Source organism: Lagenorhynchus albirostris, chromosome 3 (genome assembly GCF_949774975.1).
Source record: "Lagenorhynchus albirostris chromosome 3, mLagAlb1.1, whole genome shotgun sequence".
NCBI classification, from domain to species: Eukaryota; Metazoa; Chordata; class Mammalia; order Artiodactyla; family Delphinidae; genus Lagenorhynchus; species Lagenorhynchus albirostris.
In genome coordinates this window covers 147112859-147138856 of record NC_083097.1, presented here as the reverse complement: position 1 = coordinate 147138856, position 25998 = coordinate 147112859, and the positions used below count along the sequence as shown (strand labels likewise).

The following is a 25998-nucleotide window of genomic DNA, read 5'->3' as shown; positions in this document are numbered from 1 at the left end:
ACTTTTGTATATGACTTCATGATATTTATCACCCTTATTCACACCCCCAAGCCCATGGATCTCTAGTAAAGAACTCCTTATATCAAGTTTTCCTGGATAGGCATTGAATGGCAAGCAGGATTTACCCCAGAATTGAGATAACTATGTACTCTATGAATTACTTGACCATGGTACGGTCAGGCTATATTTGAAGAAATCACATACTGTCACAGGGGTTAAAGGAAAAGAAGCCTGAAGAGAAAGAAAGGCCAGGTCTGAGATGGTGGTGATTTTTAGTATATTTTCCTAAGGAAGCGAGTTTAGGAGCTCACACCCCTAGAGCAGTGGCTCTCAAGTGGAGGGGGCAGTTTTGTTGCCCCGAGCCCCCAATCCCCACCCCTGACATTTGGCAATCTGGAGACATTTTTGGTTATCACAGTTAGGGCAGGGGAGGGGGTTGCTACTGGCAACTAGCAGGGAAAAGCCAGGGATGCTGCCTGACATCCTACGTTGTACAGGACAGCCACGCTCCCCCCGCCCCCGCACCACGGAATTAATCTGGCCCCAAATGTCACTAGTACTAAGGTTGGTCTGCCCTAGAGTCTAGCTGCTGCTTCCTAGACTGTATCTTCCATTGGTAGTAGGAAGGTCTGCGTTTTTTGTTTGTTTGCATGTGATGTAGGTGTAGGATGAAAGAGATGATGATGAGAAGGGTAGGAAGTGATTAAGCCAGGTTGGTATTTCAAAGAACTTTCCTTTCCCAGAAGTGTTGTAGACTTAAAAGAGGATCTCACCTCTCAGATTGGCTTACCTCATGGTTTCATCTGAGAGCTTGGATGTAGGAAACCACCTTCCTTTTCTCCTGGAAGGAAGACTCATTGTTTTTTCTTACCTCTCCCTTGAACTTGTGACCTTTTGTCTATTAAACCTTTAAGGAATAAAAGTCAAAATGATTATTTATTTATTTATTTTTGGCTGCGCTGGATCTTCGTTGCTGTGTGCAGGCTTTTCTCTAGTTGGGGCGAGCGGGGGCTACTCTTCATTGTGATGCATGGGCTTCTCATTGCAGTGGCTTCTTTTGTTGTGGAGCACGGGGCTCTAGGTGCACGGGCCTTAGTAGTTGTGGACTGTGGGCTTCAGTAGTTGTGGCTCACGGGCTCTAGAGCGCAGGCTCACTAGTTGTGGTGCACGGGCTTAGTTGTACCACGACATGTGGGATCTTCCCAGACCAGGGCTCAAACCCGTGTCCCCTGCATTGGCAGGTGGGTTCTCAAGCACTGCACCACCAGGGAAGCCCAGTCAAAGTGACTAAAAATAAAAACCTGTGGCTCTTAGAATTTTTGATGCTTGCCACCCATTCTTATCCCCACATAAGATAATGAGGAATAGGAGAGGTATATATTGTGTTTACCAAAAGTGGGCATTTCCTTTGTCTCTCAGCAGTATTCATGTAGTGAAGTGGGAGGAGGAAGGAATCGTGCCATGCTACTGCCCTAGTCCACTGTTTGCCAGTGTGCTGAGCTCTTATTGAGAGAGTGTAGAAGGGGGGTGGCCATACCCAACAAATTAGGGATAGCTGTCAAACTAATCTAACCTGATTTTTAAAATTATAAGATGTCAGAGCCTTTAGTATCTTTACGAAGTGCATTGTGGGGTGTGTTTGTGTAGGAAAGGAAGAAGGGCGGCGGGGGAGAGCACACACGTGAGCATGCAGCATTTGTCAAACTTAATTAGACCCCAGGACCCTTTTTCCTCTGAGCATCTCTTGTGTCACCTGGATTACTCTTTGGAAATGATCCTCTGATCAGTGTAGCTGGAGGGCAGCTTTTTCCCTTTGGCATCTTTTCCTGAAGGCTTTATAAGAGAAATTGAAAAAAAAAATGTATTCCAGCCCCCACAGGGCTCTATTAAATACAGTTTTACTAAATTGTATGTCTTTATCCACTTTCATCAAGCCTTAAGAGAATAGTTGCTATTTTTATCAGAGGGGTTGTTTTCTTTTCAGCTATGTAAATAAACACCATTTCTCTGTTTTGGAATGAAAGGAAGAATTAAATTTTCTTACTGGAAAGACGGTTGTTTCTTGTGTAGTCCGCAGGAACTTCTGACGTTTTTATGTTTCCTGCCTGAGTGAGGAAAGTATTGAGGTAGGTTACGTCAGAATAACTCTGGTGGATTCAGACTCCTGTGTTTTAAAACTTTGGAGTTCAAAACCCTTTGCACATATACCTCCTTCACACATTTCCTGGGCTGCCTGGAGACGAGGGAGCGGGAACTTACTTCCCATCTCTCTTCCATTTGGCACGCTCACCTCCATGTTCCCAGCCATTCTTTCTTCTTGCCACTCTCTCAGAACCCAGGACATTGTGATATTGCAAGGATGCCTTTGTAACTACCAGTCAGATCCAGGTGATATACTGAGTCACTGTTCCCACTTTGTTCATTCCCCTAAGGAAACTGTCAGCTTTATTAATCCCTAAGTCCTTCAAGATAGCAGTAAAAGGAAAATTTGAGGGAGGAGTACTACTTGTGTTTCCCTATTCTTCATCCCCCCTTTCCCATTCAGGATCATTTATTGCTGCCACCGCTTTAGACCTGCTTTGGACACTTGGACACACTTCCTTCCTCTCTGGCTCATGGTTGACTTTAACATATGGAGCCCTGCCCTCCTGCCCCCCTTCCCCATCGCAGACCTCGGTGTTATGCGGCTTATAAGGTTTTATCAAGAAAGCCAGTGGGTTTTCCCTATTAGGCAACCATCTGGAGCCTTTCTGTCAAAGTCTGAAGTTAGAAAAGCATGAGAATAGATAACACCTGGGGGAAAGTAGTATCTTCAAAGCAGGGCATAAACAGAGTTTATGAATACCCACTATACACCAAGCACTGTGCTGGTAGTCTCAATCCCCACAATTTTGTGTGGTTTGTATTTGTCCATGGGTAGAACAACTTGCTCAGGATCTCTCTGTCTCTCTCTCCCTCTCCCTCTCTCTCCCTCTCCCTCTCTCTCCCTCTCCCTCTCTCTCTCTCTCTCCCTCTCTCTCTCTCTCTCTCTCTCACGCGCGCGTGTGCACACACACACACACACACACACACACAGAGTGACCGACCAAATCTGGATTCCAACTTCTCTCTTTGGTTTCAAAGCCTTTGGCTTTTCTACTACATCATTCTACATCTCTTTTTTTTTTAAATTTTATTTTATTCATTTATTTAATTTTTGGCTGCCTTGGGTCTTTGCTGCTGTACGTGGGTTTTTTCTCTAGTTGCTGAGAGCAGGAGCTACTCTTTGTTGCGGTGTGCAGGCTTCTCATTGCGGTGGCTTCTCTAGTTGTGGAGCACAGGCTCTAGGTGCGTGGGCTTCAGTAGTTGTGGCTCGCAGGCTCTAGAGCACAGGCTCAGTAGTTGCGGCGCACGGGCTTAGTTGCTCCGCGGCATGTGGGACCTTCCTGGACCAGGGCTCGAACCCGTGTCCCCTGCATTGGCAGGCAGATTCTTAACCACTGTGCCACTAGGGAAGCCCTCATTCTACATCTCTTATCAGAGCCTGCTGTGAGACCTCAGAGCACTAGTGTCCAGTGGTGATTCTTCTGCCACCACCTACGTTGGGTATTTTCAAATGGAGTGTTTGGAAATACTGTCTGTGCCCAAACATTTTACAACTTGACGAACATAAAGGAAAAACAGGGAAAATTTGAGAGATAGGCTTATTTCCTATAGGCAGTAAACAAGCTCTTGTAAACACTGATAAATAGATCTATAGGATCTTTTCGACTAATACTACAGGACAAATGTTATAGTTTAAATTTTGTACCCCAATCTTGGAATTTTAGGCTTGGGAAGGAATCTTAGAGAGACTGCTATCCATAAATGAGTTGTTATTCCTTTCAAAACACAACTCTCCCACTTCCCCTTCTCATTAAGTTTCCATTTAGCTATTAGGTAGGAGCTTCAAAAGGGAAAATCCAATCATGTATAATCTCCAGTTAATGGGCATCTATTGAGCGACTAGGTCACCAGAAAGAATACACAGTGCCTCTTTGTGCAGTAAACACAAAAATCAAAAGCTAATGCATTCCCAAGGCAAGCCAGATTGTTGCTGGCTAACAGCATCCTCCTCTTAAGGGAAAAGGTTGGGGCACCCACCATGCTTGCTAGGGGAGATTGCAAAGCCATTCCAGAAAAACAAGGCCATCAAGGGAGGAAAGAGAAAGGCAGGGGGGCTTCCAGGGCTTTGTCACTTCTAATTGCTGATGGCTGGGGTGGGCTACTGAGTAGCAGACATTCTAGTAAATGTTTTGTGTAATCATCAGGAACTTAGTGGGTCTCTGGGCCTTCTTTCTTCAGGTTAAAAGAATAACGGGGATGATTGAGGTAGAGCTTCAGCCCCACTCCCATAATTTAGCCTGTTTTCTAAGTACACCCAACCTTCATAAAGACTTTATGCTTACTTTTGTCCAACCACTAACTAATGATTGATCAAAGATGAAAACACCCCTGTTGACCCAAAATGGCATGTGTTAGCCACAAGCCAAACAGCTCTTGGGTTGGTGTTGGTACACTCCAGTTTGGGTTTTCAAAACTATATTTTGGTGTAGTTATTTAGAATTTGCAAAACTCGGCATAATTCAAATAACCTGTTTTTCCCCCCTTAGAACACTTCAGTTATGGAGGATCAAAATGAAGATGAGTCCCCAAAGAAAAATACTCTTTGGCAGGTAGGAATGACGGCGCACAGATAAGATAGCAATTGACTTACTGTAGATAAGATGCTCCCTCAGCTCCTGTCCTCAGTGAAACTAAGAGCCAAGTACTTTTGTTTTCTTTGGTGCAATTCTGCTAGTTTCAGGATCCACCCTGGGACTTCCCTGGCGGTCCAGTGGTTAAGACTTCACCTTCCAATGCAGGGGGTGGGGGTTCGATCCCTGGTTGGGGAACTAAGAGCCCACATGCCTCAGGGCCAAAAAACCAAGACATAAAACAGAAGCAATATTGTAACTAATTCAATGAAGACTTTTAAAATGGTCCATATAAGGAAAAAAAAAAAAGAATTCACCCTAATTTATCTTCTGTTCCTTAGGGAAGTGTCATTATGAATAGTAAAGAATTTAGGAATTCTCACCAAGATTCTGAAGTTGGCTGCAGCCCAAAATATTCCGTCTCTGGGGCCACTGTCTAAGCCAAAGATGGACAGTGGTGGTGTCCTTTGTCACCAGAATGGCACCATGCCGCATACCAGTGTATGCACCGACCTTTTCTCCCAACCGTCACCCTTCTCCCCCATTTCCTATTTGTTTGCCTTTTCCTTTTAAATTCAGTTTCCTTCTCTCCTACCTCTATTTTAGTTTTCCAGTTTTCCTTCCAATCCCCCAGTTTTTTTGTAAGGCGCGGGATGGAGAGCATATAAAGTTTCATGATTTCGTGTTTTCATCGACCATTATGGTACACATAATTTTTCCCTTCATGAAGATACAAATAAAGGCAAAACAAATCTAAATCTGAAGAGAATAATGATAAAAAAAAGTTCTCTGGGTTCACTTGTTTTGAATCAAAGGAGTTAGCAAGAATAAAGTGTCCCCAACAAATTTATGATGAAAAGAAACAAAGCAGTGCAATTCCAGGAAGATCTTTCTAGGCCAAGCGGGTGGTTAGAAATAGAAATGGAAAATGTGCTGTAGAATTGGGCACATACTGTTATTTTAGGGGGAACTGTGTGCAGACTGACTGCTGTTCCCTCCACGTCTGGTATTTTGCAACAGGATTCTCTTAATTTACTATTGCTTTTCAATGCACAGTGGTTCTTAACACTTTAGCTTTCAGTTTTTTGTTTTTTTTTTTCATCTGCCTTTCAGTCAACTAGTTAATGGTATACCGATGCTCTAAGGGGGCTAGATGGTTAGGAAAGGAACCCTTCTGTAAATGAAATAATAACCCTTTTGCTTATCAAGTGAGATAATGGGTGTGAAAGTATTTTATAAACAATAAAGCAGTACACAAATGCAAGTTGTTACCATAATTATATTTAACCTGTTATGAAAGCAATTATTTTGGCAAGTATTATGAAAAAAATATAGAAAGAAAAGGGGAAGGAAAAAATATGTAGCTTTCTCTCTCAAGATTAGGCACTTTTAACATTTTCATTTATATTCTTTACTTTTTCTTGGCGTGTTTCCCTTCACACAAATTATTGTGATCATATGCTATATAAAATTCTTTTGTCCCTAATACTATTTCATAAACATGTTCTCTTGTTATTAAAATCTTACTTTATAAACCTAATTCTAATGGCTGCATTGTAGTACTTTGTGTAGATGTATTATATAATTCATTTTAACCAGTTGCCTGTAACTGGGTAGTTTTTTCTGAATTTTATTATAACATTATGGTGAACATCCTTATGCTTAGAAGTAGCAAAGGTGCTCCTTATGCTAGCTGATATTCACCACAGCAAAGAATGTTTACTTCGTCTGACTGTTCTTAATGCTGATGTTTTGGTTCTGTTTGATATGAATGTTTTACTACAAGCAACATCAAAAATCTCTGTTCAATGCTGCCCCCTGGTGGTGCCCGGTGTCAGTGAGCTCTCCCTCACCCAAATTATAAGGGAAAAAACGTTCTCAGACAAGGAAGTGGTAAGATAAGTGAGGTGGGAGATTAATGCCTTCCAGGTTTATACCTCTAAATGTCGACATAAGAACTCACTTCAGATATGAAGGATTTTTAAGATTTTACCAAGGAAGGCCAAAGACTTCTTTGGATATTTACAAAGGATGTCTTCTTTCTGGGATGGGTTCAGTTCACTTTAAGTTAGGGGATATACTGATAAAAAAAGCTCTTCATTCTTCCCATGTAAGACTTCTGAAATAAGCTCCTAATGGAATTAATGAATGTTTGTGATGCAACTCTTCAGTTTTCAAAATTCTCTTATATGTTATTCCTTCTAGTGTTACACATGAAGGGGCATTCAGAATAGTGATGGACAGATGACTTGGCAAATGTTTGACGAAAGTATTGAGGTTCTCTTGTTTGTAAACAGGGAAATTACTGAGCCTCATAATATCAGTAGCAGTTGTGGTTCAGTCTAGGGATTTAGATTTTTTTGGATATTGTTGTCCAGATGCATTGCATGTAGTTTCAGTGTTTTTGTTTGTTTGTTTTGTTTTTTTGGCTGTGTTGGGTCTTCGTTGCTGTGCGCGGGCTTTCTCTAGTTGTGGTCAGCGGGGGCTACTCTTTGTTGCGGTGTGCAGGCTTCTCATTGCGGTGGCTTCTCCTGTTGCGGAGCACAGGCTCTAGGCGTGTGAGCTCAGTAGTTGTGGCTCACAGACTCTAGAGCGCAGGCTCAGTAGTTGTGGCGCACGGGCTTAGTTGCTCCGCGGCATGTGAGATCTTCCCAGACCAGGGCTCGAACCCGTGTCCCCTGCATTGGCAGGCGGATTCTCCACCACTGTGCCACCAGGGAAGCCCTAGTTTCAGTTTTTAAAAAGTATACTGATTTTATGCAAGGACCATGTAGATTTGATGAGAGATGCAACTATTAGTATAGGAGTCTGGGATATCCGTAAACCAACTAAATAAGATGAGGAACTTTTCAGGTATATGTGGTTTACCTTGGGTCACTTTCTGAGTAGGTGATTGAAAGAGAGAGTGAAAGTCTGTAAACTATTTTGTCAGCAGTTAGCAGCCCTGGAAATAATACGGAGGAGATTGAAACTGTTAGGTAAAATGAAGCTTTTTAGATTGAATTGCTGATTTCTCCGTCACATAGACCAGTAGTTTTCAGAGTGAGGTCCCTGAAGTGCAGTCTCTAGACCAGCAGCATCAGCATCACTTGGGGACTTGTTGGAAGTGCTCAGGCTCTACTCCAGACCTGTAGGATCAGAACCTCCGCGGTGGGCCCAGCAGTCTGTGTGTTAACAAGCTCTTTTGTTATTCTGATGCATGCACAAGTGTGAGAACTATTTGCATAGATGAATATAGCTTTACCTTCCAACTTTGAGGAAGGAAAACAAACCATCAATAATCAATCAGTTGCCACTTTGCCAAGCTGAACAGTTTTTCTAAGATGGTCTTCTCCAACCTTAGTTAACTGATAACAGCACGATTTTGGAATAAGCATTGGAGAATGATGATTTAAGACACCATTTAGCTTTAGATAGAACTCTAACTTTATCATTACTTTAGTGACTAATTCGAGTACATGGGCCCTGAATGCTTTTTTAATTATTTCCTGAATTAATTAATAAAGGAATAAGTTTGGCTTTAGGGTAAAACTGGCATTTTAAGAATAAATACACAGGGCAAAAAAATGTTTCTGATGATATGCTCTTAAGATTTATTTTCCTTGTCAAACTAATTACCTTTTTGTTTTTCTAAAATAGATAAGTAATGGAACATCATCAGTGATCGTCTCCAGAAAGAGGCCATCAGAAGGAAACTATCAAAAAGAAAAAGACTTGTGTATTAAATATTTTGACCAGTGGTCTGAATCAGATCAAGTGGAATTTGTGGAACACCTTATTTCACGAATGTGTCATTACCAGCATGGACATATTAACTCTTATCTGAAGCCCATGTTGCAGCGGGACTTTATTACCGCTTTACCAGGTAACCATGCTTGTCTTTTAAAAAGCTGAGAAGTGGAAGAATGCCCAGCCCAAGAGCCTAGACGGAGCCGAGTAGGTGTTTGTGAAATGAATGAATGAGTACAGCATGAGACAGCATTTCTTTGGGACACATACTGTACTTTAATATGTGGTACTTGAAGAGCAGTTATAATTTAGCATCTATCTAGGAACTGTAGGCAGTTTCTGTGATTACTAGTGTTGATCATTGGTCAATACTGTTGCTACATTAGTGAATTAATGCTGTTCTTTTAATTTTGATGTGGTGTCTATAGAATCTGCATTTTGCCTTTATAAGTATTTTTTTTTAATATGGGACAATTTTTCCTACAGTGTTTGGGAAGTGTCCCCAAATTTAAGATGTTCATTTATATCTGAAGTGACACTTAGGGAATGGCAGAAAAGTATTGGGGAAATTGATAGCATGTCTTACTACATTTCTTAAAACTTATTTCTGCATCCTCTCCCTCACTATCCTACCCCTGCATGAGTGTGTTCTTCTCTCCCTTTTCTCTTTCTCTCTCTCTCCCTCCTCACCCCCCAGTTAAGTTTACTTTGGTTTAAAAGAAAAAAAAAGACTACTTTTACAACAGTTTTAGGTTCACAGCAAAATTGGGCAGAAAGTACAGTTTCCATATCCTACCCGCCACCCGCAACAGCCCCCAGCACAGCCTCCCTGCTATCAACATCCTACACTACAGTGGTACATTTGTTACAATACATGAACCTACACTGACACATCACTATCACTCAAAGTACATACTTCAAGGTTCACTCTTGGTGTTGTACATTCTGTGGCTTTTGACAAATGTATAGTGACATGTATCTACCATTATAGTGTCACACAGAACAGTTTCACTGCTCTAAAAACCCGCTGTGCTCTGCCTGTTCATCCCCCTTTGATTTTTTTTTTAAATTTATTTATTTATTTTTGGCTGCGTTGGATCTTTGTTGCTGCGCGTGGGCTGTCTCTAGTTGCGGTGAGCGGGAGCTACTCTTCATTGCGGTGCACGGGCTTCTCATTGCGGTGGCTTCTCTTGTTGCGGAGCACAGGCTCTAGGCGTGTGGGCTTCAGTAGTTGTGACACGTGAGCTCAGCAGTTGTGGTTCGCGGGCTCTAGAGCGCAGGCTTAGTAATTATGGCACACGGGCTTAGTTTCTCCATGGCATGTGGGATCTTCCCAGACCAGGGATTGAACCTGTGTACCCTGCATTGGCAGGCAGATTCTTAACCACTGCGCCACCAGGGAAGTCCCCCTCTTTGATTTTTGGTCACTCGTTAATTCTTTTCTCTCTGTGTTCTTTTTTAAATTTTCTATTTTAAGTTTTCTAGGTAAGATAGAGAGATCTCACTCTTGAAGAGAATGTGAGACTGTTGGCCAGAACATTCTCCTCTAACGTGGTCAGGGTAACCTGGAGGTTACAGCTGCTGTGCCAGGGTATGCCTTAGAAATAGCCAGGGATAAACCAGTAGCATTGCCACCAGCCCTACCCTTTTTTCAGAGCTTCTGGATGGTTCCTCAAAGAGTAGCTTCTCTCTTAGCCTGTGATTTACAGTGCATCACAACTCCATAGTCTAAGTATTTCCACAGTAGACAGGACCTGGGTTCATGCCTCAGGCCTGAAACCTGGGGCTGCAAAGTGACATGCCAGCCTCTGATTCCTAATCCCTCTTCTAGAACTTGTAAGTTTACTTTCTACAAAGGGAGTGTTTTAAGGATATTTGAGAGTTAGCTTAGAAAATTTTGACCCTACTGTTCTTTTTATGCTGAAATGTAGCATTATTTTCCTCATTTCTTGAATTAGTATTTCTAGAAAAGCAAAACATGAACCCTCTTTTTCTAGAATCATAGTATTTAATTGCTGAAAGGGATCTTAGCCGTCACCTAGTGCTGTTTCTCATTGGGTAGATGATGAAGCCAAGGATCAGAGAATTGGGTGAAATGCCTAAGATCATACATCTTGGTTATTGTGATTTTGCAGGTGATGGTGGGGGTTGGTGCAAAAGCTAGTACAAAAGCTGAAATCACTTCCAGTTAAGATTACTCTGGACAGTGCCTTAAACTGGCCTCAAGTATACATGGTTTACACCCCAATTCAGTAACATTTACTTTTAATTATAAGAGAGAGAGTGGGAGAGAAGAGCTATGCTTCTAATTGCATGAGAGAGAGAATTATAGGTGAATTTGAGTAAGATGAGTGCACATGTGCTGCAGCTCCTCTGTATGTGCAGCCCAGAACTCAGAACCCCCCTCATCCAAGACTTTCTACTGACTCATGCTACATTTCACACCAAGAAGAGACAGGGTAGTTTTTAAAGTTGACAGTTCCTCTTAAGTGCTTTTAAATAAATGAAGCTATGCTCCCATTTTTTGAGGCAAATCCATTCTGTTTGCTTTCTGTTGTTTTGGTTTATTTTTATTTTTTCCCTATAATTTGCCTCTCAAACATTTTAGAGCACCAGGGAATTCAACTTGTATTTACAGAATATCCACGAGGTGGCACTGTTGTAGTTCTCTTGATTTGCAGAGTATAGTTCAGAGGCAGCCCCTTCTCTTGGGGAGTGTACAGAATTGGAGAAGAGACAGAACAGATGAACATGTGTTATGTATATAAATATGGTTAGTATAATTGCATACAATTCAGTTTTCATTACAGCGAATTTTAAGGCATTGTCCATATCTCTGTTAAAGTGGAATTTTGTGGTATCGAGTATTACATGAAATGAACGGACCATTGGCTGGGACATGGAAATATTTTTGTTAAAATGCTATTTGTTTTAACAGGATTTGATCTGAACATATATACATATGTCAGTATATATCATACATATGAATCTAATAGCTGGGGACAAGCTGGCCAAGTTGATTGTGTTAGTTAGTGTCTAGTAGACTTGGATTAAATCTGGCATTAGTTCCTTAGCACAGATCTTGCCTTAAGAGCATTAGGGGAGAAACAGGTCCATGTGTTTGTTCATACTTAGATTTAATAATGTGTGGAACAACTTACTAATCATTATCCTGGTTTGGTGTTTAACTTTTACTGTAGATGATCCTTAGTTTGAATTTTTACTTTGTTGAAATTGACAGTCTACTTAAGACTTCTTTTGATTGTGAAAACCATTAATTCTATAAAAACGGTCTGTAGTTTTGACTTTTTAATGCTTACTGTGAATATCGTACCTGTCAGTATAGGGAAAATGGAAAATGTTTGTGGTCTCTGGCTCCTTTTGGTTCAGTGGAAAAAGTGATAATTATGATATGCTTTTCTAAAAATCATGGTAAATGTTTAGTCTGCAATGTCAATTTCTGCAGGCTAAGTTTGTGGTTTGTAAGAACTGTTGTTAAAGGGAAAATTTATACCATTTGAAGTAGAGACAGATTGTACTTCAAGAAGGACGATAAGCATTGGTGATCTGTTTGGTGAGGTGTCTAAGCAATTAAGAATTTTAAAAACACTTACCTTCCTGGCCATGGTTTATTCTTTTGTCTCATCCTCAAGTAAGGATGATAAACCATTATGGACTGTAAATGTGACAGAGATTAGATCAGAGGTCTTGGGAGATGTGGAAGAACCAGAGTGTAGGCTTTAGGCTGGATGCAGGGCCAGAGATCCAGTGTGACAGAGTGGAAAGATGATGGGTGTTGGATTTGACAGCCCCTCCATTTGAATCCCAGCCCCTGCCCCTAATGGTTATGTGAGCTCACTTTTTGGATCCTCAGTTTCCTTATCTGTGTGGGAATGATAATAATACTTTATAGGATATTGTGAAGATTAAAGACATTGTATATAATATGCCTAGCATCTGGTGGGTATTCTGAGGATGTCAGTTAAAAAAAAAAAAGCCCAGAGAGGCAGGAAGCACCTGCAGTACGATTTATTGCCAGGAAGTTTTAATTATTCACCCACTGATTTCCGAATTGATTCATCCTGACATCATTTAGGTAGGTGTGTGTGCCACTTTGTTGGCATAACAAAATGTTGGACTTTGTGACCTGAGCATTTGTGTCTGAATCCTTAGGTCAGTATATTCCAAGTTAAAGGCATCCACTGACAGACTTTTGCTCTCAGGAAAGAAAGTTTCTAACTTCAGATTTTACAACTAGATCTGTGACTAGGGAGGGGGAAGGGACAGCAGGGGTGGGTGGGGAAGGAAATTTCTTTGCAGCTGCTCTTTGAAATGTGTTTCTAAAATAATAAAAGTTTCTGTAATTGTATGATCTAAGCAGCTGTCTTAAAACTGGCTATAGTCAAGGGCATTGAACTGACATTACACATTTGAGTTTCATTTTGGTACAATGTTATTTACATATTGAGCTTTGAAAATTTTGCCTTTTAATTGTTTTAATTTATTATTGAAAAATTTCCAGACCTTCATCTGGTGCCTATAATTAGCAACAGCAGCACTTCTTCAGCACTATGTGTGCAGTATTCTGGACTCATTTTCTGAGACCATAATGTGTCCTCTTATTGCCTTGGGAAGGGGGGGTGGCAGGAGATGGGGGCGTCTCAGCACCATAGAGTAAATGAGAGCCAGACATTGATACTTAAGAAAATGCTTAGCTTTAACACCTCAGAGCACTTTCTAGCTCAGGCAAATGGACCACCTTATTCAGTAACCTCTTTGTTCTGAACAGTCTTGAAACCAGAAAGTTACAAGGTCTGCATGGCTCCTGGGGCTAGTTACTCCAAGGTGCCCAAAATAGAGGTTGTGTGATTCCTATTCTTCTTTAAATATTTAAGGGGTATGAGACTTACTCCAAGCTATTAGTGAGGAATTAGCGATTTGCTAGGGGAGGTATGTCATATTTTCTCTGCAGAAAGTAACAAGGAAGGGGAATACTGCTTAGCTTCCTTGACCAGTGATATCAGGTAAAGCGATTTCTGGAAGAGGGAAGAAGAGAGACTGACATTTATCGAGTACCTGCTCTGTATCTGGCTCCTGAATACCCTCCTCTTATGAACCTTTCCAACAAGGTTAAGAAGTTCCTTCTCTATAAAATGAGGCTATTTATAGCCTATCTCAGAGGGTTTTATCATGCAGATTATACGAGATGATCCTTCTTAGGCATTTAATATCATTCCTATTTTATGGCAGACTGAGAGCCAAAAAGGAAAACTGATTTGCTTCAACCCAGATTATATGACTCTATAGCCAGTGCATTTTCCGAGAAACTAAAACATGCTGCCCCCTAGAAGGATGAAGTGAATTTAAAGTATTACCAAAAGGAAATAAATCAAATCTCATAGATTTCAATGAGATGTTGCCGAATTGGACCAGTGGCATTTGAAAGAGTAGGAAGTATGTGTCTAATAATAAGCTTCTTTCTGCAGAATCTCATTGATAGCCCAGTGGTGTGAGATATTGAGGTGGCGGGAAATCAATGAGGACTAAAAGGGATATTATTGCTATGAAGCAGTAGTTCCCAGCATGTCAGAATTATCTGGTAGTAATTCTTAAGAATGTAGATTTCTGGGCCCCACCATCTAGAGGTTCTGATTCAGTGGATCAGGAGAATATTTAGGAAGCTGTTTCTGCTGCTGTTGCTTCTCAGATCAGTAACCCTAAGTGATATAACCACACAGGCTTCTGAGAACTAGCGCATAGACTACCCAGCCAGGTGGAGGGTTTGGTTGCAGCTTTCCCAGTTCATATATAGACCATGGGGATGTGGCAGCCATTGAGGCCTGAAAAGACAGCTATATAATGTGTTCTTGTCTGTTCATTTCCTCTCTCAGCAGAGGATTTGAGAGGGGAGTTGGTTAGGGGTGTGTTTATAACCAATTAGGAGGATTTGGTTAGTGATTAGAATTAACATAAACCTTGGAAAGTGACTGTGTTCTCATATTAAGTGTAGAAACTAGAAGATAGTCAGATAAAGTACCCCAGAATTAGAAGAATTCAGAGAAGAGCTAAGTTTATTAGGCCATGGCCAGAGACTGTAAAAGAAAATATGATTAAAGACGGTAGAGAGATTCTGAAATTTAAAGTTCTGATTAATAATTTGCTAATCCTGTCAGTGGATAGGCACAAGTAGAATCCCATGTGATTTTCCATGAATTTCCCTGATTTTAAATACACTTGGACAGAAGATGGAAGAAAGGGGCATGGAGATACACAAAAAGGTAGCCTGAACCTTTGAGAATGGTATCAAGAAGGCCAAGCCCCAAATAATGTGAAATTGTCCAAAATGGTTAAGGAATTTGGGAGAGTTAAAAACAAATAAAATAATCAACTGTTTGGAGCAAGAACACGAAGAATGAAGGGACAGTGTACTTGGAATAGATGGTGTAATGGTAATAGAAAGAAACAGCATATTTTCACTCCTCATTTAACTTATCCTTTTTTCTTTCCCCGCTAAGAAGAATGGTTTTAAAACCAGAAAGGACAGAAAAATTGTAGTCCAAGAAAGATATGAAGCTGTCTTTAACACAGCTCCTATAACAAGTAGACCTAAAAATGTTGTGTGCCGGGATAGTGACAGAACCTAAGTCTGTGACTTTCAGAATTGTGGAACATTGAGAAGTAATTGAAAACCAGTAGGTAGAGCTACTGGGTACAGTTGTGCACATATAGCTTGTACAGTTGTGAACATACAGCTTGTACAACTGTGTTTGGTAGTCCTGCATGATAGAACCCAGAGATGATTGATGAGCAGATTTCCTGGTCTTAAGAACGGGAGAACTGGAGAAGGTGTATATGCGAGCTATTGGCTATTGAATTTGATGTTCCATTCTAGCCTAATTCTCAAATGGATTATCAAAAGTTAATTAGCTGTTGAAAAGACTGTGTAGGGTTGTGTAATCCTAGAAAGGTATAGTATACAGAATGTTAAAAGCTATTATCTCTGAGAGGTGGGGTTTAGGGATTTAAAGGTATTTGCTTATATGCATTTTATAGTTTTTCTATAATGAACATGGGTTATATATGTTTAAAAGTGACACAAAGCAGCTAGTGCCAACTTGTAAACAAAAAGTTGCAATACCAACTTTATGTAGTAAGCACCAGCAAGGGAACGTGGAGAGTAACCATACCAAAGTCACTTGATTTCCTTTCTGGATAAAGTTATGAGACTAGCAAGTCAGAAACATGGTATAAATAAAGATGGCAGTGTCTTAATGGGGCCGAGTTTCTCCAAATATCCTTGAGGACTGAATAGAGAGATATGGGCTGGATAATAGTAGTATAAAATCCAGATGATTTAGAACTGGTGGCTCAGTGTTGGTACCTTGTGAGTATTTAATGAATGGGTGTATGATAGCTTGAAGGGAAATATAGAATCACGGGTGCTGTCCTTGGTTCTGACCCATTTAACATGTTTGCCAGCAACTTGGGGTAAAGAGTTACTGCATTTGCCCACCATGCAGATCTGGTGTGGAATATCCACTTTTCTGTATGACAGAATCAGAATTGTAGAGACTGACATGGAAGGGTCAGATAAAGATTTGAAGGTGAATTATAGAGAGGATAACTGTAGACTTCCGTGTGAGCTGCCCTCCCCTTCTAAACTACCCATACAAATACAGAAATTAAGGGGAATTGTTTTAATAGATGTTTTGGGGAGAAGGGCCTAAGATTTTAATTCAACTTACTACCATCTTAGGAGTCTACTGTGATATGACTGTTAGATGAAGGCAGTATAATCTTTGACGGCCTTAACTCTTAATATAATAACATGTGCAGGAAAAGATAGTGGTCCCAGTGTAGTTAGTCTTCATTATCAGATCATAACTTGGGTATTAGACCTACTATAGAGTAGAACTAGTATATGAAGGGCCTGTAAACCATAATCAACAGTGTAAATAGTCATTCTTAGAGTTGGAAAAAACCTTAGTTTGTAAAGCATTTTTTATGCATCATCTCATTGTGATATTTTCAAAATAAGGCAGAGATTATTATCCCTGTTTTATACAGATGAGGAAATTGAGGTTCTGAAAGTTTAACGATTTACCTATACCCTGCCAAGTTAGTATGACTATACTCCTTCTATTTATCTTGAAAAAGAGAACAAGTATTAACCCCAAATGGTACTTTGTTGTCTTTAAAATCTTCCTGTAGAACTTTTTTGATTCATACAAGTAGTGTGAGAAAGGACAGTTGTTACTGGCCATTACCATGTTATTTGGTAAAAAAAACCAAGGGGCAGGGATGTTTCAGTATTGTTTAAGTATTTGTTTCATGTCATAGAAGTTCTAGGTGGGGAACCCAGACTTGAAATTGGAATTTTCCGACTGTGTGTTTAGTTTTCCCACCCCAACACAGAGGAGGCCTGGGGATGAGCTTTATTTCTTGTAGTTGCAGAGGACATGCCCAAAACCACAGGATGGGAGTGTACAGGTGGCAACAGCATTGACCATAGTGATCTTCTTACCTTCGTGAATGTCAGGCAAAGGCTGAATCTTGGTTGTCTTTGAGAGGATACTTGCATTGTGTAGGATAAACGACTTAAGGTTCTAGAATTTTTAGGCATGTGGTTCATGGTTTTGAGGGTTTTATCTCCATAAGGAGATGGAGAAATGATTGACAAAAATACATCTTAGTGCACCTGACTTAATTCTTGGATTGTCGTTTAACTTTTCATAAACTTTTCAGATAAGTCAGTGTTTCTCACCTTTTTGTCTCCTTAGCCCCAAGGGATTCACATAGGTCATGTATCAATAGGATGATTTGTTACGAGAAACAGTAAATCAGAGGGGAAAGAATGCAGACTTTGGAGCAAGAGATCAGAGTCCAGTCTTGGCTTCACTACCCTATAATTGTAAAACCTTGAATCCTTTTACCTCTTTCTGCCTCATCTGTAAAATTTGGGGTGTCGTTACCCCATAGAGTTATGTAAAAGAAATCATTTATTATAATGTCTGACAAATACAGAACTGTCCAGGGTTGGCTCTTACAGACAGGAACTGGTGCCATCAATTGTTTTATCTTAAAAAATCAGAACCAAAAAGAAGTGTCTATGTCTATGTACCCATGCACTTGTATATCTGAAGAACTTTTGATATTACTCAGGTATGTTTCCTGGTTCAGGATTTCTTTATTCCTCTTATCTTTAAGGAAATGGTAACTGGTACGTTTCTATCTCCCTTCCTATTCCTTCATTGCCTTTTCTATTTTGTAGAGCAAGGTTTAGATCACATAGCAGAAAACATTCTTTCCTACCTGGATGCCAGGTCTCTGTGTGCAGCAGAGCTGGTATGTAAGGAATGGCAGCGAGTGATCTCCGAAGGAATGCTTTGGAAGAAGTTGATTGAACGAATGGTGCGCACTGACCCTCTATGGAAGGGACTTTCAGAAAGAAGAGGGTGGTAAGTATTTAGGTTGGTTGTTCCCTTGAAAAAAGTTTATTTGACCTAGGGTCAGTTTGATTACTAAAAAATGCAATTATACTTGCCAAATGTGTTGGCCTATTTTAAACAAGTGGGAAAAGATGAGTAGTCAAGAGTTGGGGGGGGAGTTAAAGCTGTTAGAATAACCCCTTCTGAAATGCATATTTCCTTTATATTTATCAACTGTTAAGATGTACAGTTCGAGCAATTTGGCTTTTCAAAGCTATGTGTTTATGCTTTTCCTTTCACATTTTCCTTAGGTGATGACACCATTACCAAAAGATAGATAAGAAAAAGGAAAATATGAGAAAGTCAAATAATGCCATTTTGCTATTAGATATTGATCCTGGTTGAAGATGGAAGGTACAGCAGGCAGGATTTTTCAGAGACAACCTGTTGTCTGAAATACAGCTTTATAGCTCTGTACATGTCAGTACCCTGACAGCACAGAGAAAGAGAGTGCCACAGCTAGGACAGATAGGTGGCTGTGTGAGTGATGGTTAGGGCTGTGCTTTCTTTATGGGAAAAAGTTTGGTAATGTACTCAGTTAGCTTTTTCACAAAGCTACATTAACACTTTTTATCGAACTGTAGAATGAAAGGCTAGATTATTGTGTTGGGTATTCAGAAAATAAAAGGTTAGGACCATGCTAAAGAACTGTAAACTGAAGTAAAGTTGTGCCTAACATGTACATTTAATTGTCAGAAATCCTGCTTTGGAACTGTTAAAACTCAATGCAAGTCAAAAGACTTGAAAGATACATCTTTGTAAGCACCATGTTTAAATGAAATTCACCCTTTTATGTGCAAAAATGTTATGTGCAAAAATGTAACATCTGTTTGTGTTTTTTTGCCAGGGATCAGTACCTGTTTAAAAACAGACCAACAGATGGCCCTCCCAATTCATTTTATAGGTCATTATACCCAAAGATTATCCAGGATATAGAGGTAATTTTATGATTTATCTGTTTTATGGGCTGTTTGTGTCTTGTTCTCAACTTTTGTTGTCTTAGTGTTCTTAGTTGTCTAGTTCTAAAATCATAGAACTGTTTTTTTTAAGTTGAAGTCTTAGAGCTCATATGTCACAATGTGTAATCTGCAGCTATCCTTCAGAGTAGATAGTGCCTTTTTGTAAAAAATAATCTAACTTTTCTAAAACATGAAATGCTTCTGCAAGACTACCAGTTAATTAAAACCTTAATCCAAAATTAACTTTTTGTTTTAATTTGATGAAATTTCCGAAATCCAAGGCCCAATTTTTCAGGTAAGCATAGTTTTACATTTTTTGAGCCATCTCTAGAGAACTAGAGAAGGCACAGTCTCAGTTTCCTCTGTAAATTTCCCATACTTTTTCATTAAAAGGACTCAAATATGATTCTAAGCAATAGTTAAGTGGCTTTTATAGAGCAAATTATGCTCGTGGACCATTTTGGATTTGAGTGTAACTTCCCCAGACCAGTAAAACTCTGTGAACTTGATGAGAAACATTGGAGATGTTTGATATTGTTCATGTGTTCTAATTAGTTCAGTTTTATTATTTAGCCCTTTTCCTTGAACCAAGAAAGACATGCACAGGCATTTCTGATTAACTCTTTCACATGTGTTCTTGGCAGGTCTTGGTTACTTCACTGATTTCCTCCTTGGCAAAAAAGTTCAGCCTTTGCTAGGCAATGCTGTATCACCCATAAAGTTATACTCAGTTTCCCAAACATGAAGTAATCCTCACCCCCAGGTGATAGACATAAAAGTTATTGTGCCAAAATTCATTAATGGAGAAACATGTGCTTTTCTTGGAGTCCCCTCCCCGCTGCCTTCTTTTTAAGGCAGATGTGAACTAATGGAATCGCTTTGTTAACAGTAAATCTGAATATGACTGGAATATCATTATTTCAAATGCAAGCCATTGTCTTGAATATTCTGTTCCCTAAAATGAGCTATAAGTAAGCTTTTAGGGTAGGTTAAATGATTTAAAACTTCTGCCATACAAATCCTAAAGTTTAGGAATTAATTGATCCCTTGGCAGTTCAAAACTTAGAATAAATTGCTCCTACAGTTTTAGTAGCTGAAACATAGTGTTAACTTGAACCTTAGGTTGGTGTATGTGTGTTTCAGGTTAGAGGGATTGTCTTTTACCCCATGTAGTTTTACTAAGACACTGCTTATGCATAGATCTTAGAAACTATATTACTTGTTACTTTTTTCCTCCCAACTATTCTTTATAAAGTATCTCCACATTTCCTTGAATAATTTCAGCAAGTCCTTTATTATAAGAAGGATGATGTCTGAGGTCAATCATTAATAAATAGGAACTCTGGAAGAACTTTGATCAGGTTGAAGATTTGGTGACATATATTATTTAATTCCCATTAGTAGTGTTATAATCGACAGTATGAACTCAGTTTTCTGTGGCATGACAGTATGTGACACCACCTAACATAATCATTTACTCAGGCTGAAATAATATTTTAAAGTTAGGAGGAGGCAGATGTGAGGGAAAATAGAGCTATGGAGGAAAACCCTTTTTGACACAAAACCTCTATATCATGGTGGTCTACCCAGTGGTTCTTAAAGTGTGGTTTAGGAAAACCCACTGGTTGGCCACAAGAGTCTCCTCCAGATTTTTGTGGGCTAGATCTCTTAGTTTAAGGGATGATGTTTTATACTTTGGTAGTTTCACTCATAGTAATAATAATAAAAATAATGTACCACGTATAGAGTGTTTACTTGTCCTAGATACTTTCAGCATTTTATAATGCATTTTCTCATTTAACACTCTGGACAATACTTGAAAGTTAGGCCCTGTCCATATTTAAAATTGAGGAACCTGAGGCTCACGCAGGTTAAATAGCTTGCCGGTGATCATACAACCAGTCAGTAGTTGAGTCTGTGATCATCCTTATATTCTTCTGCACTTAATGCAACTTTTTGTGTGCTATAGATCAATGGTACTTCATCAAAATAGAGTTCGTTACCTCTGTTTTGTGAGTGTGTTTTATTCTGTCCTGGGTAGACACACAAAGCAGAGAGTTGTGTCAGTGATTCGTGGGTCAAACAAATGAGAGACTCACAGGCTTGGCTGTTACCCATGTGCCTGGTACAAAACCCTCACAAGCAGACTATAATAATTACAAGTGCCCTCTTTTGAGCCCTCGCAGTATACTCACGAACCATGTCGTGTGACTTACATAGATTATTAATTGCATTTAATTCTTACAGCAAGCTACCTGTCATCCTCATCTGTAAGGAGGGGAAACTGAGACTAAGAGAAATTTTAGAACTTCCTACATAGTTAAGTAGAAGACAAGGGATTTTAACTGAGGTCTGGCCAGCTCTAGGCTTAGTGTTGTTGTTTGTCATTTTCAAAGTAGAAAATTCCAGAAGAGAAGGAGAAAGAGGTATGTTGTTAAATGCCTACAGACTTTTCAAGGTGATCTTCTCATCTTTGTCCAATTGCTTGCAAACTCTTAGTTGAAAAAAGCATATGAGTTAAGATAAGATTAGTTGGCCTTGTTTTAGTCCAGTTATGGCAAAGGTAGTGCTTTAGAGGGTTTTAAGCCTATTGCCAAAAGATAAATTACACCCTGAACATCAAGTGGATGTTTTTGTCCCCCTCCCTGGTTGCCCATACACAGCCTTGGAGTCTCTTGTGTTTTTTTCTCATATGCTTTGCAGAGTTGCCAGTTCACAGCACCTTTTGCTTTCTATCCTTCTTTCGCTACCCTGACAGCTCCAGTTCATGTGCTGGCTCCTGTCATCTATCCATTCCCATATTTGGCTCTGACAAGCAGATGACCTTGCCCTTCCACATTGACCCAACAGAAATTGGCTAATTTTTAAGAAGTAGGGAACCTGGCTTAGTATGGCCAACCCCTATTATTCAGGAAATGAGAATGTGAGGAATGAAGTCTGAAGAGAATAAGAATTCTTAGTTCTCTGCAAAGGTTCATCTCTCATGGGTGCTCTTGCCATACACACACACATACACACACAGGGGGAGAGAGAAGAAGGGGGGTAGGGTGGGAGGGAGAGAGTTTAGAGTGCCTCTGAATTGAGAAGGAATTCCTGGAAAACCTGAGGAACAGTCCTAAAAGAAGCAGCCATATTTCCTTTGCTATCTAGAGTCTTAATTGTTATTATCATCATCATCCTCATTATTATTAATGATGAGACTACTGTTAGGTACTTTGCCACAGTAATTTAATTTAGTCCTCAAATTGTCAAAACTGAGCCTCTTAGTCCAAAGTCCATGCTCTTTTCGCCCTGCCATGCCGTCAGATGTCCCTCAACAGAGAGATGGGAGTTGTTATAATAGACTCAAGCAGTCAGAGTTCTGATGTCCTGAACTTGGATTTTTCTCTTTTGCCATCTCAGATTAGTGGCAAACTCTTTCATATAACATGCCTTTTTCCTTTTTTTATTCACTGGATTAAAGCCTTTGAAGCACTCTCCTTGGAACAGACCACTAGTAAAACGATGGTGTGTTGTATCGCACCTTATAATAAACCACATTTTATTCAGGGAAAGTGGGGAGCTTTTTTGTGGTTTGCAAACTTGATATTAACATTGTCCTAACCAGAAAATGCTGAAATTTGCCCACCCACCCAGTTGTGTTTAGGCTTCTAAAAATAATGTTATTCCTTCATACTCAGACATCTGTTTTCACTCTATTGCCAATTTAAATGCTGCTGTATACTCTGTGTATCATGGCTACTTTCCCAGTATTTTGAAAATTTGCACAGGGTAAGGGGATTTTACAAGTTCTCAAAAACATGAAATATTCCTCTACAGTAGCCACACCACATGATGTCTAAGTGAAATGGCAGGTATCTGCATCATTAAAGAGGTGCACCTGTGTATGCCCTGTATTCCTACTGCTGAAGTTAAGATGATTGTTGAATTGCATTTGCAGGCTGAGCCCCTTCCTGGGAATGGTTGGGGAGGGCTCAGGGCTATCAGCATTGAAGATCAGCCTAGACTGAGACAACAGTTCCCGGCAATTTGGTGAGATTTTTTTTGGTCACAGCCTACTCCTTTTGGTCAGTGTTCTCCACAAATGAGAAAGAGCGTCACTGCTACCGTTTGTAGGCACTGTGATAAGCACTGTATGTACGTAATCTCATTTGATCCTTCCAACAGATTTGAGAACGTATATATTATCTTTTACAGAGGAGGAGACTGCAATTCAAACAGTCCAAGTCATTTGCTAAAGCTGCTAATTGACCTAGGTATTTTCTACTACAATGGGCTGCCTTCCATTTTTAAAGGTCTAGTTTTTCTGAAAAAGTCCTGGCTTATATAAGCCAGTTGAGGTCGTCAAATATGGTGGTAGGTAGTATTTTGGGCAGGCACAGTCAGCAGGAAGTGTTGCTTTCTTTTGTGGGTGGCCTTGAGAATTGAGAAGAGTAAAGTCTTAGGAATTACACCGGGTTGGTGTGTAACAAAGTAGTCAGCTCCCTGGTCTCATTTAGTGTCCCTTTTCTGGCATTTTGAAACAAACTGTACTTGTTTTGGGATTCAGGAACCTAATAATTTTTAAAACAGCCCTAGATGGGACTTCCTAAAATGACCCATGAAAAATGATTTGGTAAGCCTTTTTCTTTTAAAATTGAGAAATGTATTTTAGAAAATAGGCTCGTTCTAAGTGTTGAGAAGCTAAGCCATTTCCTAACTTCTACTTGACTTAGAACGAAAGCCTGTTATCTAACAGAGCTTTTGAGAGGTCCTGGCCTCTGGCTCTTGTTTGAGGGTTGGAGATAGAGGGTATGGCTTGGCCTTTTATGTTGGGTAGTGTTCTCTGTCCAGACATCTTAGGGGGTGGGTGTATCACAGGCTGATCGTGTTGCCTTACCCAGTTTCTCTCTGCTGTGTCCTCAGGGCTTTAGGTACAGTAATAGATTATAGCCAAGTCTCTTGGTTCTCAAAAACATTTTAGAGTAGTGGGAGAGCATGTAGGAAATTCTTTTTGGTATGGGGATTCCCATACGAAAGTTAAAAAAAGTTTTTTCAAGCTCCCATGTGATAGTAAATAAATGTGCTTTTTCTATTCATTGAAATATTATACAGAGTAGCAAAGCTGCTTACTGATTCAATAATATTTTAAACCAATTGTGTATGTTTTAAAACTAAGAACGACGATACGAATTTTGAAAATAACACCATATATATTGATAAGACAGGTTATGTATTCGTCTTTGTAATACTTTGGGTTTATGTGGAGTCACATTTAGCAGCAACCATCTGGGCCCCCAGGGTGTAGCCTGAACGTTGGTGACCATTGCCAGGAGTCACTGGCCATGAATAAGACTTGTTACCAGTAGGTCTGCCTCCTAAGTCAGCATTTTCCTGGTATGCTTAGCATGCTGACGTGGCTCAGTCACTCTAAAAATACATTATTTCTCTAAATGATTCCAAGCATTGAGTTCAATTTAAGAAATTCTTTATATTCTGAATCCCTTTTTAAAAAGTTGCTTACAGACATATCTGTTGTCTACCTTGGTAGCGGTAGCCACAGTGGGGTAAATTTTTGTTTTTGTTTTGTTGTTTGGTTTTTTGTTTTTGAAATGTGGTTTTATGTCTGACATTTTACAAACTCAGTAGAGATGACGATGCTGGCTAAGAAGCTCTGATTTGGTAGCAGATGGACAGATGAGCTGTTTCTCGCTCATGGCACCTCCAGGGTACCTCTTTGCATCCCCTGGATGTTGGAAATATGTGATCCTGGCCTCTCTCAAGGCTATGTATGGGAACTCTTTGAGGGCAGGGCTTATATTTCCAGGCTCCTGTGCTAAGTACTGAGGCCACAAATGAGGAAACAGTTTCCTGTTTAAGTATACATGTATCAGTGTCTCCAATCCTCCATTTCTTTTTCTGTAAGATGAGGACAATAATTTTGGCTTCAGAATTGTGATGATTAAATTAACTGTAAACTATATAAAACACATAGCATAGTGTTATGGAAGCGTGGTACCTGGCATAACATTCGTAAATTTTAACATTTCAGAGCATACAGAAGCATGTTGCCTTCAAAATAAGAGGAAACATGGTTTGTTAGATGTCAGCAGAACCAGTAATTAAGTGCTTATTGTGAATAAAGATGAGATTTATCTCCTTTCTTCACTAAAGCAACTAATTAAACTTTTAGCTACTCAGATAATTAGCTACTCAGACATGTCTTTTGAACTAGATCCTGAACTCTCAGGTATAGCCAATTGTAGTCCCTATTGTCCCCTAAATTCAAGGATCAGGAATTTATACTTTGGTTATTCTTAGTGTATCTTTTGATCCTGAAAATCCTTGACATCCATTACCAAAGGTTAGGTCTTCTAGTGCTCTGGGCATGACCCACTTCCTCTTTAAACTTTGCCCACTTGTCTCAGGCTGTCGCGCTGTTTAAGATCCCTTTAGTCCTGCAGCGCTTACAGTTTTTAATCACTCATTTGGCACTGATATTTTATCTGGAGTTGTTACTGATCTTTTTATGTGTTCACTGCCGCAATAGCTAGGGCTATACTTTCTTTGTAGACACTGCATATTTTAGTAGAAAAAGCATGGGCTCAGAGTCAGGAAGAACTGGGTGTGATTTCCAACTCATCCAGTTACTAGTTTTGTGGCCTCAGGCAAGTTAAACTCTTGTTTCCTTGTTTGTAAAAGGAAAGTAACTGAGGACTTCCTTCCAAGGTTAATGTGTGGATCATTTAACCAAATAAACATATGATTAGAGTATATCCAATTCCAGTTACTGCGTGCCTGTGTATTGCAGTTGCATCCTTTGAAAGCATTATGCTTCCTGTCAGTCTTTTCATCCCCATGCCTGGCACAGTCAGTACCTGGAATATACTAACATCTCAGTAAGTGTTGTACAAATGATGAAAGAATGAGAATCCAGGGCTGAAATGTGCCATTCTTATTCCAAAGGGGCTTCAGTCTGGTAGAAGATTAAAAATGGATAATAAAATTCTTGCTATAGTAGTTGGCATGTAGTAGTTGTCAATATCGTTTCTCAATGATCAGGACAATCAGTGCTGTGGATGGATACACAGATTGTTAGTATATGCTTAATGTTAGTGGTGGTCTTCT

At 39.8% G+C, this 25998-nt stretch overlaps 1 protein-coding gene across 7 annotated transcripts in view; it reads left to right on the top strand.

The window, feature by feature from the left end:
• The window catches only part of FBXW11 (F-box and WD repeat domain containing 11), a 132939-nt gene that overhangs the window by 82769 nt on the left and 24172 nt on the right, over positions 1–25998 (top strand). For 5 of the 7 annotated variants that reach the window (XM_060144185.1, XM_060144190.1, XM_060144191.1 and 2 more), the window contains 4 exons: positions 4632–4694; positions 8355–8580; positions 17716–17902; positions 18780–18870. In XM_060144185.1, the coding sequence (XP_060000168.1) occupies positions 4632–4694; positions 8355–8580; positions 17716–17902; positions 18780–18870 (567 nt within the window). The remainder of the gene's footprint in view (positions 1–4631; positions 4695–8354; positions 8581–17715; positions 17903–18779; positions 18871–25998) is intronic. The other 2 variants (XM_060144187.1, XM_060144192.1) reach the window with 1 other exon arrangement.